General features: G+C 41.9%; 1 protein-coding gene across 2 annotated transcripts in view; it reads right to left on the bottom strand.

Moving 5' to 3' along the window:
* OSBPL6 (oxysterol binding protein like 6) overlaps positions 1 to 15,887 on the bottom strand; it is a 566,805-nt gene that overhangs the window by 390,959 nt on the left and 159,959 nt on the right. For both annotated transcript variants that reach the window (XM_069225427.1, XM_069225425.1), the window contains exon 3: positions 2,414 to 2,536. In XM_069225427.1, the coding sequence (XP_069081528.1) occupies positions 2,414 to 2,536 (123 nt within the window). The remainder of the gene's footprint in view (positions 1 to 2,413; positions 2,537 to 15,887) is intronic.

Raw genomic sequence — 15,887 nt, 5'->3', positions numbered from 1 at the left:
GGTGCAGCTCATTTATTGGCTCTCAGTACCTAGGGTTCTTGATGAACCTACAAGCCCTATATATCCCCGCAACCAGAAGAGTCCAGCAGACGTAACAGTATATTGCTTTCAAAAATCTGACATCGCAGGAAAAAGTTACAGAGTAAAACTTGGAGAAAAATGGCTGCCCTTTTCACCTCAATTTCAATATGCTTTTATTTCAGCTGTTATTTTCTGTAAGAAACACTTGTAGGGTCTACACGAATTACCCTTTGCTGAATTCAGAATTTTGTCTACTTTTCAGAAATGTTTAGCTGTCTGAGATCCAGCATTGGTTTCACACCCATTTCTGTCACTAACTGGAAGGAGGCTGAAAGCACAAAAAATCGTATAAATGGGGTATGTCCCAGTAAAATGCCAAAATTGTGTTGAAAAATTGGGTTTTCTGATTCAAGTCTGCCTGTTCCTGAAAGCTGGTGATTTTAGCACTGCAAACCCTTTGTTGATGCCATTTTCAGGGGAAAAAACACAAGCCTTATTCTGCAGTCCTTTTTCCCTTTTCGCTGTATTTTGGCAAATTTCCTGGTCTCCTTCAGGGGAACTCACAAACTCTGGATACTTCTAGAATCCCTAGGATGTTGGAAAAAAGGACGCAAATTTCTTGTGGGTAGCTTATGTGGGCAAAAAGTTATGAGGGTCTAAGTGCGAACTGTCCCAAATAGCCAAAAAAAGGACTGGCACCTGAGGGGGAAAAGGCCTGGCAGCGAAGAGGTTAAAGAGGAAGAAGGGAGTCATTCTGTCTTAGGCATTGTCAGGAATCTGTTTACCCACAGTATTTGCAAGGTCTTGGATAGATATGTCCCTCCAAAGTATTACGAGTATTGTCTTGAGAACGTCATGTTTTTACAAATAAAGGAAACCATGGTAAGAGTTAGGAACACCAAATTGATGTTCACATCTGATGCACTCTTGAAAAACTGGCACGAATACCAGGCACCAGAGGCCACTCATTTGAAATGAGACCAAAAAAAACAAGACAATGAGAAAATATGACTGGAAATTTAAGGAGAAATAGGCATGCTAATGTGATATAAATGTAGGTAAAGCAGTGATACCCACTGGGACGCACATAGGAAAGGGCAGTCGTGCTCAGACACCGGTCACTTTGGCAAAAAAGTTTAAAAATAGCAAGCCTTCAGTTCTTTACCAGATAGTGTAATTTCAAACATTAAATTGTGTGTATGTGACAGTATTGAGTGACAAAATATTGTTTTGTCAGAACAGGTTGACCTAAATATCGAATTGCATAACAACTTGAAGATAAGTATAGATATACTACTGTTATCTCAAAATCACCTTACTTTGAAGATACGTATAGAAACAAGGTACATATGTGAAGTTATGTATAGTAATTATTTACTTACCTATAAAAACTTACTTTCATGTTATTACAATAGTTTTATGTTAGTTTTTGTCATGATATTCTGGAAGAATAATCAAAATTCGATATTGGGTTGTGGTATTGGGTCCTAGCTGTAGCAGACAGCTGTATCGCGTAGCGGGCTAAGATAAGTCATTTGCACTTGGATGTGGAAGACGTGTATAAACTGTGCACTACATAATGCTTCTTCGAGTTTTTATTTTGGAAGCTTGGCTGATTATGTTGTTCAGATCGATTTTTAAGAGGTATGGATAATTTACACCCTGTCATAGGGCAAGTTTGACTGTGCCATAAGGAAGCAAGGCTGCACATCCATGTAGTACTGAAACGCATCTACATTGGGAGCAGAGCTCCTTAGTTGTTTTCATAGACAACGCTCTCAGTTCTCAATCTGAAAATACACTTTTGCTATTGTAAGGGCGGCTCCTTCTCCATCGCCCCCTTGGCCAAGAGCCAGGAGATGAAAAATGAAATGATAGTTCCACTATCGTTCCATTTTATATCTGCTGGTGCAGCCAGCAGTACAGGGAGGGGCAGGGCTGGGCCACAGGTGGTGGGATGAGGAGTGAGTGCACGTAAGTACGCATGTGTGTTTGGCCGATGGGGGTGGAGAAACTGCACAGGCCACAGGGCTGTATCTGAGCGGCAGTCACTACCGCTCAGACCAATCCTGACACTGCTTTCATGCTATGTGTAGCATGAAGGCAGCGCCAGGATTGCTGGGGAGCCTGTGCTGGTGTTCCAGTGAATGCTGGGACACCACATGGAGAGAAGAGGAGCGCAAGGCGGCAGGAGACGGGGGTAAGGTAAGCTTTTTAATTTTTTTTTGTATCCCCACTCCGTCTCCGCTCCCCCACCCCCACCCCTCCTCTTGAGATTTGTGGCTGCCGCCACTGTGCTATTGGACTATCACCCAAACAGAACGAATTGTAATAAGCATCCTACAGGAATTGACATACAGTGTTCTCTGCCCTTCATCATAGTTAAACGTACCTTGTGCCAGCCTTTTAAAGGCCATTTCCTTTTTTTCAGCATAAATCCTTCATATTTGTCTGGCTTCTGGACATTAGTTTGTCCTATTTTCAACCCTTCTATAATTTCCCAGCTGTCTGCTTCCTACAAAAAGAGCATTCGAGATTATAAATGGAAACGTTTTGAATACATCATGTTTTATAACTCAATAAACACAGTATGCTACACATCATTGAATATCAGAATGAGTTGCTTTACCTCCTCTGGGATTATCCCTAAAAGAAAATCCAACACAACCGTATATTTGTGACATTGGCATTGAATGCAGCAGAATTAATAATGACTGTGAATAATTCTGTAGGAGTACTGGCATTAAGTCGTTTTCATATCAACAAAGGGAGGGATGGGGAGTTTGTTGGTCCAGTGTACGGTCTCCCAAATTGACTAATCACACACTGAATAGGTACACTGTTCCATAAATCTAGGGGAACATTAATGTTCAGGAGCAAGAGCCCTCACACACTCAAATGGATGTCATGCTTCATCATCGGGTTGCTCCTCGTCAGACTGGCAGTGCAATATCTGACGGGCTCCCCGTTCGGGGCTCTTTGCCGGAGACCTTTTTATCAGTGGCTGCTGTAATAATCGTGAAGGTCAGACACTAACTGCGGCAGGAGAGTGAAAAGATTAAAATTGGTTCTCAACCCCACAAGAGTCTGCTCTATTTAATGTGTCAATGAGCGAGGCTGAGACCAAGATTAAAAACACAGAGAAAGTGGAAAACGAGGATTCATGCTCAACCACTTTATAACAGAGCCTAGAGGTTGGGGAAATTATCACCTGACCCCTAAAGTATGGTCAACATGTTTCGCGTATTGTGGTCTATACAGATCCTATAACGCTTCTTCAGGACCAATAATCAGATAAACTTCTCCTGACTCATAATAAGTTAAGGGAAAAATGAAATACAAAACTACTTAGTATATATATGAAAAAATACAGTCACTTACATTTTGGTAAACTGTCAAAAATGGAAACAAAAAAGTCGCCCTAGAAAACAATATGTCCATGGAAACTTTCCAAGGTTTGAGTTATGATGACGATATGGTAGCAGCAATTCTGCAAACACCGTCAATTTTGAGCAACGATGGGTCAGCTCCAGCGGGCAGTCTTAAAGAAGACTGGGACAAACTGTCCACCCTGAAACGCGACCTTATCAAAACTATTATGCACAGTACCATAATGACTGAATACCTAAGAGCAAACATCGCTCCCAATGGCCTACTAGTCTCGAATATGCCCAGGATTTTCCTACATGATCTAGCATTCAGGAAAGACTGGGCCCAGATCGCGTGGAAGTGTACCAGAAACTGGCTAGTCCTGATTATTAACACCTCCAGATGTCTGGCAGATTCCATTACTGTCCAAATCAATCTTTTAGAGGGTACCTTGAAAACCAGTTACCTTGGCTGTGTTTAAAACTCGGTTGGCAGAGATTAACTCTGAATTAAATGAAACCAAAGACTTCCTCACCAAACAGAAAATCTCGAAACTTCAGAAGGATATTATCAGATTTAGTAGAGAAAAGGTATATCCATATATCCAAGAAGAATTCGAGCCAGATGTACATTCCCGTTCGTCAGATGAGTCGCAGTCCTCTTTTAAGAAATCTCGGAATAATAGCAACAGCTCATCCTCAGATGGATGGAGCACGGATGATAATGTAGTGTGGCCATTTTTATTGTAGCTTTATGCACGTTAGCTTAACGTATTAGGCCTCTGTGCACTTTGCCCTAGATGCATTTTATTTTAGCCTCGCACTGTTATTTTACAATAACCAGTTTCACAGTCTTGTTTTATTTCCTTCTATCACACTGTTTAGCTTACTTCAGTGCTGTGTTCGCAAACAATACATTCTTGCTCACTCTGTGCTTCAGTCAAGGATACAGTCTGGTACAATGCCAATAGATGTGGTAGAAGTTTAGTCTTTATGGTTCGTAGACAGTACACATTCTTACGCAGGAACATCGGGGTGTTAGTTCACATCAATAGTATAAAAACACTTTCTAGTCCCAGTACACGTAAGAGGGAGATTCCGACCAGGAACCCACAACTAGATTCTGACTGCCCTGTTGCAGATGCTGATCCAGATTACAGGCCTTTGCTCAGGTATGAGAGTTGATGTCCTCCCGGGGAACACAGAAAGGCAGGTTTAGAGCTTCACATGCTGTGCTCGAAATATAACTTAGAGAGAGCATAATTTAGTTACAATATGATAGCCTTATTTTTTTGTTTCACTCTCCTCGTTACTATTTCCATCTTACTGTGTTGTATGGTTCTGGTTATTGCGGCTCACGCCTTGTTATCTAAAATGCAGTCGTTTTATTAAACTAATCTTTAAAACTCAAACTGCCTTTGTCATTTATATATGAGACCGCAGTTTGTATGAGAGGACTAGTTGGGACCTGAGTGACCACGACTTCCCTGGGAAGTACTAAGATGTCATGCGCTCGTCTGCCCAATTGTCTCTTCCCTTTGGGAGAGATGAGGCACTGCTAGTTAGCCGGAGCATAACCCGGATTTGAGGTGACAAGGGTCCTTCATCGTGGGTTAGACTTAGTCCCCCACACTGTGAACGATCTTGCTGCCCAAAAAATCCTGTAGTCTCATCAGGATAATGAGAGCCTACGCAACCGTTTTACAACTACCCCCAATTTCCCGTCAGCCACCAAATGCCCTGGCAGCCACCAAACCCCTTTTACCAACCCCGCCCTATGATGCCCTTCATGCCTTTTTTATGCCGAGGCAGGGGCAGAGGAAGAGGCAGAAGGAGAGGCAGAGGCAGACGCATGCAATGGGCCAGGGAGGAACCACATATGATCACCAGGAGTCAGGGCAAGAACCAACCTCCGAGAACCTAGTGGTAAATTTGTCTACAAGACACCTCACTGAGACTGAAACCACAGTGCTCAATCGAGGACTTGGATTTGTTCCCACACCTACCGAGGATTTCTTTAGACTTAATTGCGAACTTTCACAATTTTTCGGACAAATTTGGTTACAATTCTATTTTCAAGACAAACCATCTGACAATACACAGTCTGATTCTGGACTGAGACTTAAGTATACTTTCGTTCCCCCTTCAACAGCTATCCCGTGCAAAGTTCTAGCATTTGAGAAAGCGGTCCTGACTGACCTTGCTGCAATACACCCCAAACGCCCCTTTACCAACATCCCGACAATTGAAAGGAGAGCCTTAGGGATTCTTGCTAACAACACCTCCATTGTTATTAAGCAGGCAGATAAGGGTGGGGCAATTGTTTTAATGAACACTGAGGACTATCGGCAAGAATGCTTACGTTTGATGAGTGACAGCACCTATTACGCTAAAATCACGTATGACCCTACACCGAGATTACAATCTCAGATTAGGGCTATGATCGCAGAAGCATCTAACAACGCTTGGATCTCCCTTGAAGAGACGGCTTTTCTGGACACAACCAACCCCAAAGTCCCTTACTTTTATTGCCTTCCTAAGATTCATAAAGGCATATTACCGCCTCCGGGACGCCCTATTGTATCTGGAATTGGTTCTATCCTAGAACCATTGTCTATTTTCTGCGACCACTTCTTGCAGCCACTTGTAAAGGAATCTTCCACTTACTTACAAGATACCAAGGATGTATTGAATTTGATTGAGTCTATTAACGACACAGTTTTTGTCCATGGTCTGATTACCCTGGATGTCGAGGCTCTGTATACAAACATACCACAGGACGCGACACTACAGGTAGTAGAGTCAACACTACAGGATGGTATTGACAACTTCACGTCACCTGTTCAATTTATAATGCAGTGTGCTACATTGGCAATGACAGAGAATTTCTTCCAATTTGAAGACCAATTTTACCATCAGATTAGGGGCACTTGTATGGGAAGCACTTTCGCTCCAAGCTTGGCTTGTCTCTACATGTATAACTTCGAAAAACACTTTATTCTACCTGCCACCAATCCTTGTTCTGCCAATATAAAACTATGGCATCGTTTTATCGACGACATCTTGGTAGTGTGGCATGGTTCTTTAACTACAGCTGATGCTTTCACATATTGGGTTAATACACTCAACCCCTTTTTTAAATTTACATCCACGGTGTCAACCAAGGAAATTAATTTCCTGGATTTACTGATCACAATCCACAAGTGCAAGTTATCGACCTGTACATACCATAAACCAACCGATCGTAACAGTCTTTTGGCATATGACAGCCATCACCCAAAATCTTTACGTGATAACCTGCCGTTAGGGCAATTTTTAAGATTACGACGCAACTGCAGCACAGCACAGGTGTACAACACTCAAGCTGATGACCTACAAACCAAACTATTATCATGTCACTACCCCCAGTATTTTGTCAACCATGCTCGCAAGAGAGCTAGAAACAACAATTAAGAAGCCTCACTCCAACCTAGCACTAGGGACCCTAATAGGGTGTTGAATTGTGTGTCCACATTTACCCCCATATCAAATCAGATAAAAAAACTGATCAATAAGAGATGGCCGATTCTCACAAGTGGGGGTAATTCTATTCCCAGACCTGTATTTGCATTTAAACGATCACGAAATATTAAGGACTTGATAATCAATACCCGTCCTAAGGGCACTGTACAATCACAGTCGACTCTTTGGAATCTCCCCCCTGTGACGGGCCATTATCCTTGTGGACACTGTAATGTTTTTCCTCTGACCAGTCACATTAAGACCCTTGAATTGGAACCAATAGGCCAATGGCACCTGACCAAACACACTAATTGCAACACAAAGAATTGTGTGTACATGATTACATGTCCTTGTGGTCTACGATATGTTGGGATGACTTCCAGACCCGTTAAAATACGGATCAACGAACATAGGAGCAACATTAGGTGCGGACGTGTCACCACAAAATTATGTGCCCATTTCCTAGAGACACCTCACAGTCCTGACGATTTACGGTGGGTGGTCTTGGAATCCCCCAGATTCATCAATGACTCCTCATACTCGCTGTTTAGACTCGAACAAAGCTGGGTATTCAAAGTGCATACCAATACCAATGGTTTGAACGATGACATACCATGGGTCACACTGTCCCGCTAGTTCCTCCGTGACATAGAGGATGGGCCTTGTGAATATTTCTCACGTGAACTGAATTCATTTAACTCCACACTAATTACTGTTTTTACCATCTGACTAGTTATACTGAGTCCCGTGATTTTTAGGGGCATATGTCACCATCCTGAAGTTCTAGGCCTTTGTAGACCTATTACACAATGGGCCCCATTGTTATAGAGGTATTTAGAGTTCTCTATGGATCTCTCCAGCCTACTACTTACAGGGCTATTTATTGATTGTACTAGCAATAATTAAGTTATTCTTATCTGATTGCTATCTTTTTCCCTCTCTTTATCCTCCTCGATCAGTCTTATCACAGCGACAGACTACTGACCATTAGTTATGGTCAGTATCTTCCTCTTCCCGACTACCAGTCGGTTGTTTTCTTTCTTTCTTTTTTAACATTTTCTCAGTACCAACAGGTGAGAACCGAGTTACACACTCCAATATGGCCGCTATAAATGTCTACCTGGATGCCCTTTATCAATTTCTATGACTGACCACAATTAGGGTCAGTCCGTCGTTTATGTCTACACCAAAAAGTATCACGTGACGCGGAAGAACGTTGTCTCTGCGTCGCGTTGACTTTAAATACAAACCGTGCACTCCCGAATAATATTATTTCGGGAGAGCACACCGAGGGTAGGTTAAACGGACCGTGACCTCAACTATACAAGTAAGTGGCTCGCTTGCCTCCTCGGCATTACTTTGGTTTTTGCACTATTGTGCGATCCTCACGGCTTTAGGACTCCCCACATTCTGGGAATCCCTTTCAAGTAAATTACTGCCTTTCTTTACGAGATGGGACGGCGGGCACACCTGGTGTTAATTAAAGACCTCCCTGTGAATGGGGGCCCCAATTTTCATTTTTGTTTTTATTTTTATTTCTGACTATCTTGTCTACTGCTTTTTAAGCTGTATCTAAGTATATGCCACACAGCATATAAGGCATTTTAGATATTGATACTTCACGATTCCTACCTTTAGGGAATGCTTAACCCTTTCTAACCTGAGTGAGCATTCCAGACATATGGGCATATCAACATACAATGAAATGTAGCATGGCAGATTGTTATATTGTACTGTACTGGTTGGATGATAACAAATACTGATGAAGTCATTTGATGCAAAATGTTATGATTCAATTTTTACCAGTAGTGACAGTTTGTTGGCAGGCTATTTCCCAAGAAGCCCCCCTAATGATGAGGGAGGGTAAGCAATTGATTCAACTTGTTTTCCACACTAGGGGCTACCACCTCTTTTTTTTTTACACTGGTTTACCACAGGTGTTTTGTTTATCGAACCGTGTATACTGATTATATATATTGTACATATTGTTTTCTAGGGCGACTTTTTTGTTTCCATTTTTGACAAACAGTTTACCAAAATGTAAGTGACTGTATTTTTTCATATATATACTAAGTAGTTTTGTATTTCATTTTTCCCTTAACTTATTATGAGTCAGGAGAAGTTTATCTGATTATTGGTCCGGAAGAAGCGTTATAGGATCTGTATAGACCACCATACGCGAAACATGTTGACCATACTTTAGGGGTCAGGTGATAATTTCCCCAACCTCTAGGCTCTGTTATAAAGTGACTTTCTCTGTGTTTTTAATCTTGGTCTCAGCCTCGCTAATTGACAAATTAAATAGAGCAGACTCTTGTGGGGTTGAGAACCAATTTTAATCTTTTCACTCTCCTGCCGCAGTTAGTGTCTGACCTTCATGATTATTACGGCAGCCACTGATAGAAAGATCTCCGGCAACGGGCCCTCGAACGGGAGCCCGTCAGATATTGCACTGCCAGTCTGACGAGGAGCAACCCAATGATGAAGCATGACATTCATTTGGGTGTGTGAGGGCTCTTGCTCCTGAACATTAATGTTCCCCTAGATTTATGGAACAGTGTACCTATTCAGTGTGTGATTAAGTCATTTTCATCATTCAGAACGATAGACACATACAAAAGATTGTGCACTTATGTACCTAAAGGTAAATGTATTTCAACGTTCAGTGAATAGCTAAAACAAACCACTGTTCTAAGGATTAAGTACACAAGGCTGCAAGCATATTGATGGCGTTGGCCTTACAATGGTCTACGTTGTAGCATCTTCCACTGGTTCAAGTCAGAATCTTAAGAGATGCGTGCTTTCTCGGCAATTCAAAAAAGGTACTTAGTAACATGTTTGTTTCTGGCACACACCTTTGGCAAGCAGGTGGCTCACAGTTCTCCAAGCCACAGGCAATTTACCCACTATTCGACCACCTTGTGTACGCAATCACCCCCAAAGTCAAAGGTCTCAAGGTCGACTTCAACTAAAAAATGACAGCCAATGCCCAATCGGATTAGTGGCCAGTGAATAAGACTAAAAGCTCTCTGTAGCCGATGCATCCTCCAACTGACACACTGAGAAGAGTAGCCAGTCGCAGTAGGATGAAACATTATCTCTCGTCTCAATTGCTTAATTTCTGTGAGCATACGTCTACTGAAACACACGTGGCCGCATGACAGAAAAAATATCAGCCCACTCAGGTGGTAAGATTACAGAAATAAATAACTATCCCATTTGACCAGGTAGTAAAACCGCCTGCTTATTGCCCTGAGGGACAATTACCTGAAATATTGCATTGAGTAGAATGGCAGTGCAGTGCCCTGTCCCCCCCCTATTTACCTCCTAACTCAGAAGGGTAGAAAACCTACCCAAATTAAGAACAACAAAGGGAGGTTTTAATATTAAAATGCCCCACACTCCTGACATGATGGCAAAATTGCTCACTACCATGGGTTCCTGGGGGCTATCCATTTAACATCACCATCTACCATTTATTGTTGTCAGCCTATCTGGCCATAACAATTACACATTTACAAATATCAATCCAACATAACATTTTAAAAATCATGTAAAATAAAAACATGTCAGTAAAAGCTACACTTAACATTGGTGTTGGACATGCGCCACAATACTGCGCCTAATGTACCCATCATTATCATGTAAATTATTTTTAACTGCGGCTAACCAATCGCGCCATAGTTTATTTACATAACAGACTAGACTGTTCTGTAACGGCGTTATGGATCTAAAGATTCAATAATTTAACTTGCCGTTTGTCATTTGGGACCTTTCAGAACAAACCTCCAGTTTGATGACGTCCCAAGAATTATCCCTGTTTTTCCTCATCCTGCCCCAATTTCCCCAGGCTGGTGACACCAGCGCGATGCCGCAAGCAGTTAGTCTTGTGCCAGCTGCAGGTACATTGATGAACGTAGCTTCCATGCCTCCAGGATGTATGTCAAAACCATCATCACAATGTGTTTTTCGTCTGATTGCATACATAGCACTTCCGCTTCTTTTCACTTCCTGACTCCGTGCATTCTGAAGAGTGGACGTAAGTACAGTTTATGAAGTTTGAGCTTAAAGTGGCATAATAAAAGGAAATGGGATAATGTTTCTTGGCTGCCATGAAGGCATGGGCAGCAGTCTGATCTACCCGGGGGGACAGGCTGCCATTTATTGGTCACCAAGGTCACTGGTAGTGTGCCCATACGAAATTTCAAATAAAGAGCTCTTTTTTCCTCTGGGTAGATACTTTCTATGAAAACAGCAGGTTTGAGTTCTTGATTAAATAAAATGTAGCGCTTAAATAAAGGTCTAAGGGCCAGATGTATCAAGAATGCATGTTGCGAATCGGAAATAGCGATTTTTAAGAAATCGCTATTTCTGAGTCGCAAAATGCAATGTATCAAATTTGCGATTCGGTAATAGCGATTTCTAAAAAAACGCAAATGCTATTACCGAATCGCAAATTGCGATACAGCCCCCATTCGCATCTATGGGCCTGTCGGCCAATATTTGCGATTATTTTGCATGTCCCAAATTGCAAATTCCTTACTGGAATTCGCAATTTTGGGAAATGCAAAGTCCAGGGTGCTGGGGGCCTAAGGCCCCCTCTGCTGCACCCCAAAACATTTTTTAACAGTAAGGTGCACACATGCTAAAAGGGCATGTGTGCTTTACATGTAAATTTTAAAAATGCATTTTAAATGCATTTTAAAAATTTGCACATTGTTACCACCAAATTGAACCTGGTGGTAATAGTGATTCCTTAATGCCCAATTCGCATTAAGGAATTGCTTCATACATGTGCTTTAGAAATTGCAAATAAGGGTTCCTTATTTGCGATTTCTTATTTAGAGAGTCGCAATTAGCGACTCTCGAAACAGGGTCGCAATTTTAAGGAATTGTTATTTTAGCGATTCCTTAAAATTGCATTCAGAATGCCTTTGATACATTCTGAAAGGGCTTTTTGCATTCGCGAATGGGCATTCGCACCGTTTGCGAATGCAAAAAGCTTTGATACATCTGGCCCTAAGTGTCTCACACATGTTCCGTGTCTTTTGGTCCCAAAATGCCTTTTTTATAGCAAGTAAACTGGGCCTTCTGATTTTTTCTGGATGAAGCCAGAATTCTTCCAGGCCTATTGAAGCCAGGGTGGTTGAGATGTGTTTAAACCAAGGAAGTTTCTGATGGTTTTGTAGATTCATGATGTCGATCAATACAGCTTTATATGATTTAAGTTACTCTTTTGCCCAAATGCGAGTCCAGTATCTTATTGGGGCCAATGCAATATAATCCTCAATTTTCCTTTGTTTTAGATCTATTCTTATTGCATTAATCGGTGTGGCATTGCCTAGACAGAGTAATCGACGTATGAATTTATTTTCAGTTACTTGTATTGGTGTGGTCTTTGTGAATCCCCAAATCTCTGCGCCATATAGTACTGCGGCCATTGCTTTTGTTTTGTATGCAAGCAGTGCAGAACTTACGGAGTGATTACCTGTGGCTTTTGCAAACCTAAGTACGGCTCCAGCTTGTTGGGCCAGGGAGATGTTACTTTTATAGACTTGCGGTTTCCATGTCAATTTATCATCCAGCATGCAGCCCAGGTAATCATAGGTCGCCACTTGGGTCAGGGGCTTTTTATTTACCCTGAAGGTCACTCGCATCTTCTCTTTTTGATTGAGAATCATAAACGTAGTTTTGCCCTCATTGATCGCCATGTTCCTCGAGGCACAAAATGATTCAAAGCCCTTCAGTAGACAGTGCATTGCTATCTCTGCTCTTGTCAATAGTACCGCGTCATCTGAGAAGAGCAGGATAGGTATGCTTTTGTTAGCTAATTTTGACAAGTCCAAGGTTAAGTTCCTCAGGTTTTGACCTAATTCATTTACATAGCAATTAAATAGGGCTGGGGCCAAGACACAGCCTTGCTTAACACCTCGCTGGATTGGAATCTCTGCTGTATAGTCGTTTCTCACACTGTATCTGACCCTGGCAGTATTTCCTGTATGCAGTGAGATTAACAGCCTTAAGATTTTTCCTGGTATTCCCATTTTTGACAGTAGCTGCCATAATGTTTGGCGATTCACACTATCAAATGCTGTTTGAAGATCCACAAAGACCAGGTATAATGGGGAGTCCTTTAGGGCGACATACTTTGCACAAATCATGTTCAGCTTGAAGAGTTGATCTGTTGTGATTTGGCCCCTCCTGAAACCAGCTTGATGTAACAATCATAAATCTCCATGCTCCAACCACTGGTCTAGGCGCGACTGGATCAATTTGGTGAAAATTTTCCCAACACTGTCAAGCAATGAGATTGGCCTGTAGTTACACACCATGTCCCTTGGCCCTTTTTTGTGGATTTGAACAATTATTGATTTCCTCCATGAAGACGGAATTACCTCAAAGTACCAAACGCTGTTAAAAAGGCGAGCTAGAGTAGGTAACCATAACGTTAGTTGGTTACGATTGACGTCTAAGGGAATGCCATCTGGACCTGCAGCCTTATATGGCTTTTGAAGATGGATAACATGTTTTATTTCTTTCTCACTGAATTTAAATGCTCGTTCCATGCCGCCTGGAACAGCATGAGTTTTTTGCATAGGGTTTGCACCGGAGAAACTGCTGAGGACTGATTCGTCCTGTGTTTCGTATTCTAATACAATGGGCCGCTTTGATGATACCACATAGGTTTCTTGGAATGGCAATGCCTTGCTTGATTTGTGGTTACTGCCATCTGACCCTTGACTGAGAATACATGGATTATTGATGCTCCCAGGTACCGTCTTGTCCTCTTCCTGATACAGGACGGTAAAGTGGTTTACCCAGGGTTGTGGGTTGATGTTCAACTCTAGATTTTTGGGGGGGCCTTCACATCCCCACCTAATAATCCCCCAGACATTTTTAGAGTTTCCAGGCGAGATTGCATGCAAGAGGTCTTTCCAAAGCTTGTGTAGAAAAGTCTTCTTCTTAAATCGAACTAATTTCCTATATTGTTGCCTGCACTCGAAAAAATATTGCTCATTTAAATTATTCCGGTGCCGGTTCTTTAGTGCTTGTGATAGTATATTTTTTAATTTTAAACAATTGCCGTCGAACCAGCCCTCAGTCATTTTTGGGTTGGTTTTGAAATGCCTAGTTCCTTCCTTTGATGTTTGTAATAGCAAATTGTTAAAGTTATGCAAAAGGAATGAGGCCTCATTATCTGGTAGGTTAAGGAACGTGGAGAGTGATGACAACCGGGTCTGATTAGGTGCACCCATAAAAGATTCAACCACATCTGTCCTTACAATGTTTTTCCTGTTTGGTCTCAGAGCTATTGCTAGACTATTTCTTTTATATGGGGGTTCAGATTTCCCAGGTCTCATATCCGGGTGGGCCATCTCCATTAGCAACGGGTCGTGGTCACTCTCTATCCTGTCCCTTATTTCCATGTCAATAACATAATGCCATGCTTCGATGTTTATTGCCATGTAGTCAATAATACTTTGCCTTTTCCCAATACGGAAAGTAGATTTGAAAGCTCTGTCTGAGTTTGTTCTGCCGTTTAATATATATGGATCCCTCCTTCTATTAGCGCTTCAAAGATTAGTTCTCCTTTCTTGGAGTCTTGGCAACGTTGGGTAGGGGGGATCGGAATGTTCTATGCATGATCTTCCTCTATTACTTGTTCATCCCGGGGAACAGAATGGGGTCTGGTGTTAAAATCGCCACATATTAGTAGGATGCCTTTCCAGAACTGAGGGGGTGGTCATGCATATAGCGAAATGCTGGATTCCACTGGCCTTTAGATCTTTTATTAAAGATGTATTCCTTGAGCAGCCGCACTCCTGGCTTGACTTGAACCCAGTTGATAGGAGGGAAATACACATTCACTATTTCGAGTGACCACTCCTTGTATTTTACTGTTAGCGTATGAATTTCCTTGCTTAATACAACATGAGTTACTGCGGAATTTTCCAGCAGTGAAGTTCTAATCCAGATAATCAAGCCTCCTGTTGCTCTTCCTTTTTTATGTTTAGTTGCGGGTAGATGAAGGGTGGAGAACCCATCTAGATCGATGGCGTTAATAGACCAGGTTTCCTGGAACCAACTGATATCTTGTTCTTTAATGCATTCTACCCAGTCCTTGCCCTCCATTTTTGCTTTTAGGCCTACAATATTCCAACTTTGAATTTTTAGTGGTTGACTAGTTCTATCTTTTGTACTCGGGCAATCCAGTTTTTGCTACAGGCTTCTAAGTGACTGTTCGTCATATGTCTGTGGCAGTAAGGTGTTACCCATGATGTTTCTTGATGAATTAACCAACAAGCGGAACCTCATGTTGCTCAGGTTTGTTCGCTCGGGTAATTGTTGTTTGTAGCTCATTGCTCCCTGCAATATCGAGCCAGAGTTGCCTTTTGCCTCGTACCTGCTTGGTACGTTTTGCTTTTGAACTTTTTCGAGAAATATTGATGGATACAGTTCCTTTTGCGGGACGACAGTGGATATTACCCAGCTCTTCAGCAGACTGGAGCATTTTAGGATCTGCTTTACTATCCATGACGAAGCCCAGACTGTTTCTGTTGATTCCCCACTTTCTAACCCTTTTCTTTGTATGAATCTTACTGAAAGCAGGTCTTTAGTTCTTACATTCTGCAAGGCTGGCAGGGAATTAACCAGTTGTAGAATATTACACCTGTTTAGAATGTCTTGGCTCCCTCTTGAAGAATATTCGGAGGTAAACATGATCGCGTCTTCGTGCCCTTAACTTCTTTCAGTGTGGCTCTCGGTGTACTCACCACCTCTCTGCGACCAACTTCCTTGTGATCGATTATCTTCCATTTCATTGCTATTGATATTAGCTACTGATCCTGTAGGTGCTGGCTCTTCCTGATCTTTTATCCTTCCATGATACATCTCTGTATCTTTACATCCTTCGTGTATTTCCCTTTTTGACTGCCAATTTTCCATTTTTACTTTATTTTCCAGGTCAAGTGCTGGGTGCGAAAAGGCTGGCAGGGC

This window comes from Pleurodeles waltl, chromosome 3_1 (assembly GCF_031143425.1).
Source record: "Pleurodeles waltl isolate 20211129_DDA chromosome 3_1, aPleWal1.hap1.20221129, whole genome shotgun sequence".
Lineage (NCBI taxonomy): Eukaryota > Metazoa > Chordata > Amphibia > Caudata > Salamandridae > Pleurodeles > Pleurodeles waltl.
Note: the sequence above shows the minus strand (reverse complement) of the source record. Positions and strands in the feature narration are given on the sequence as shown.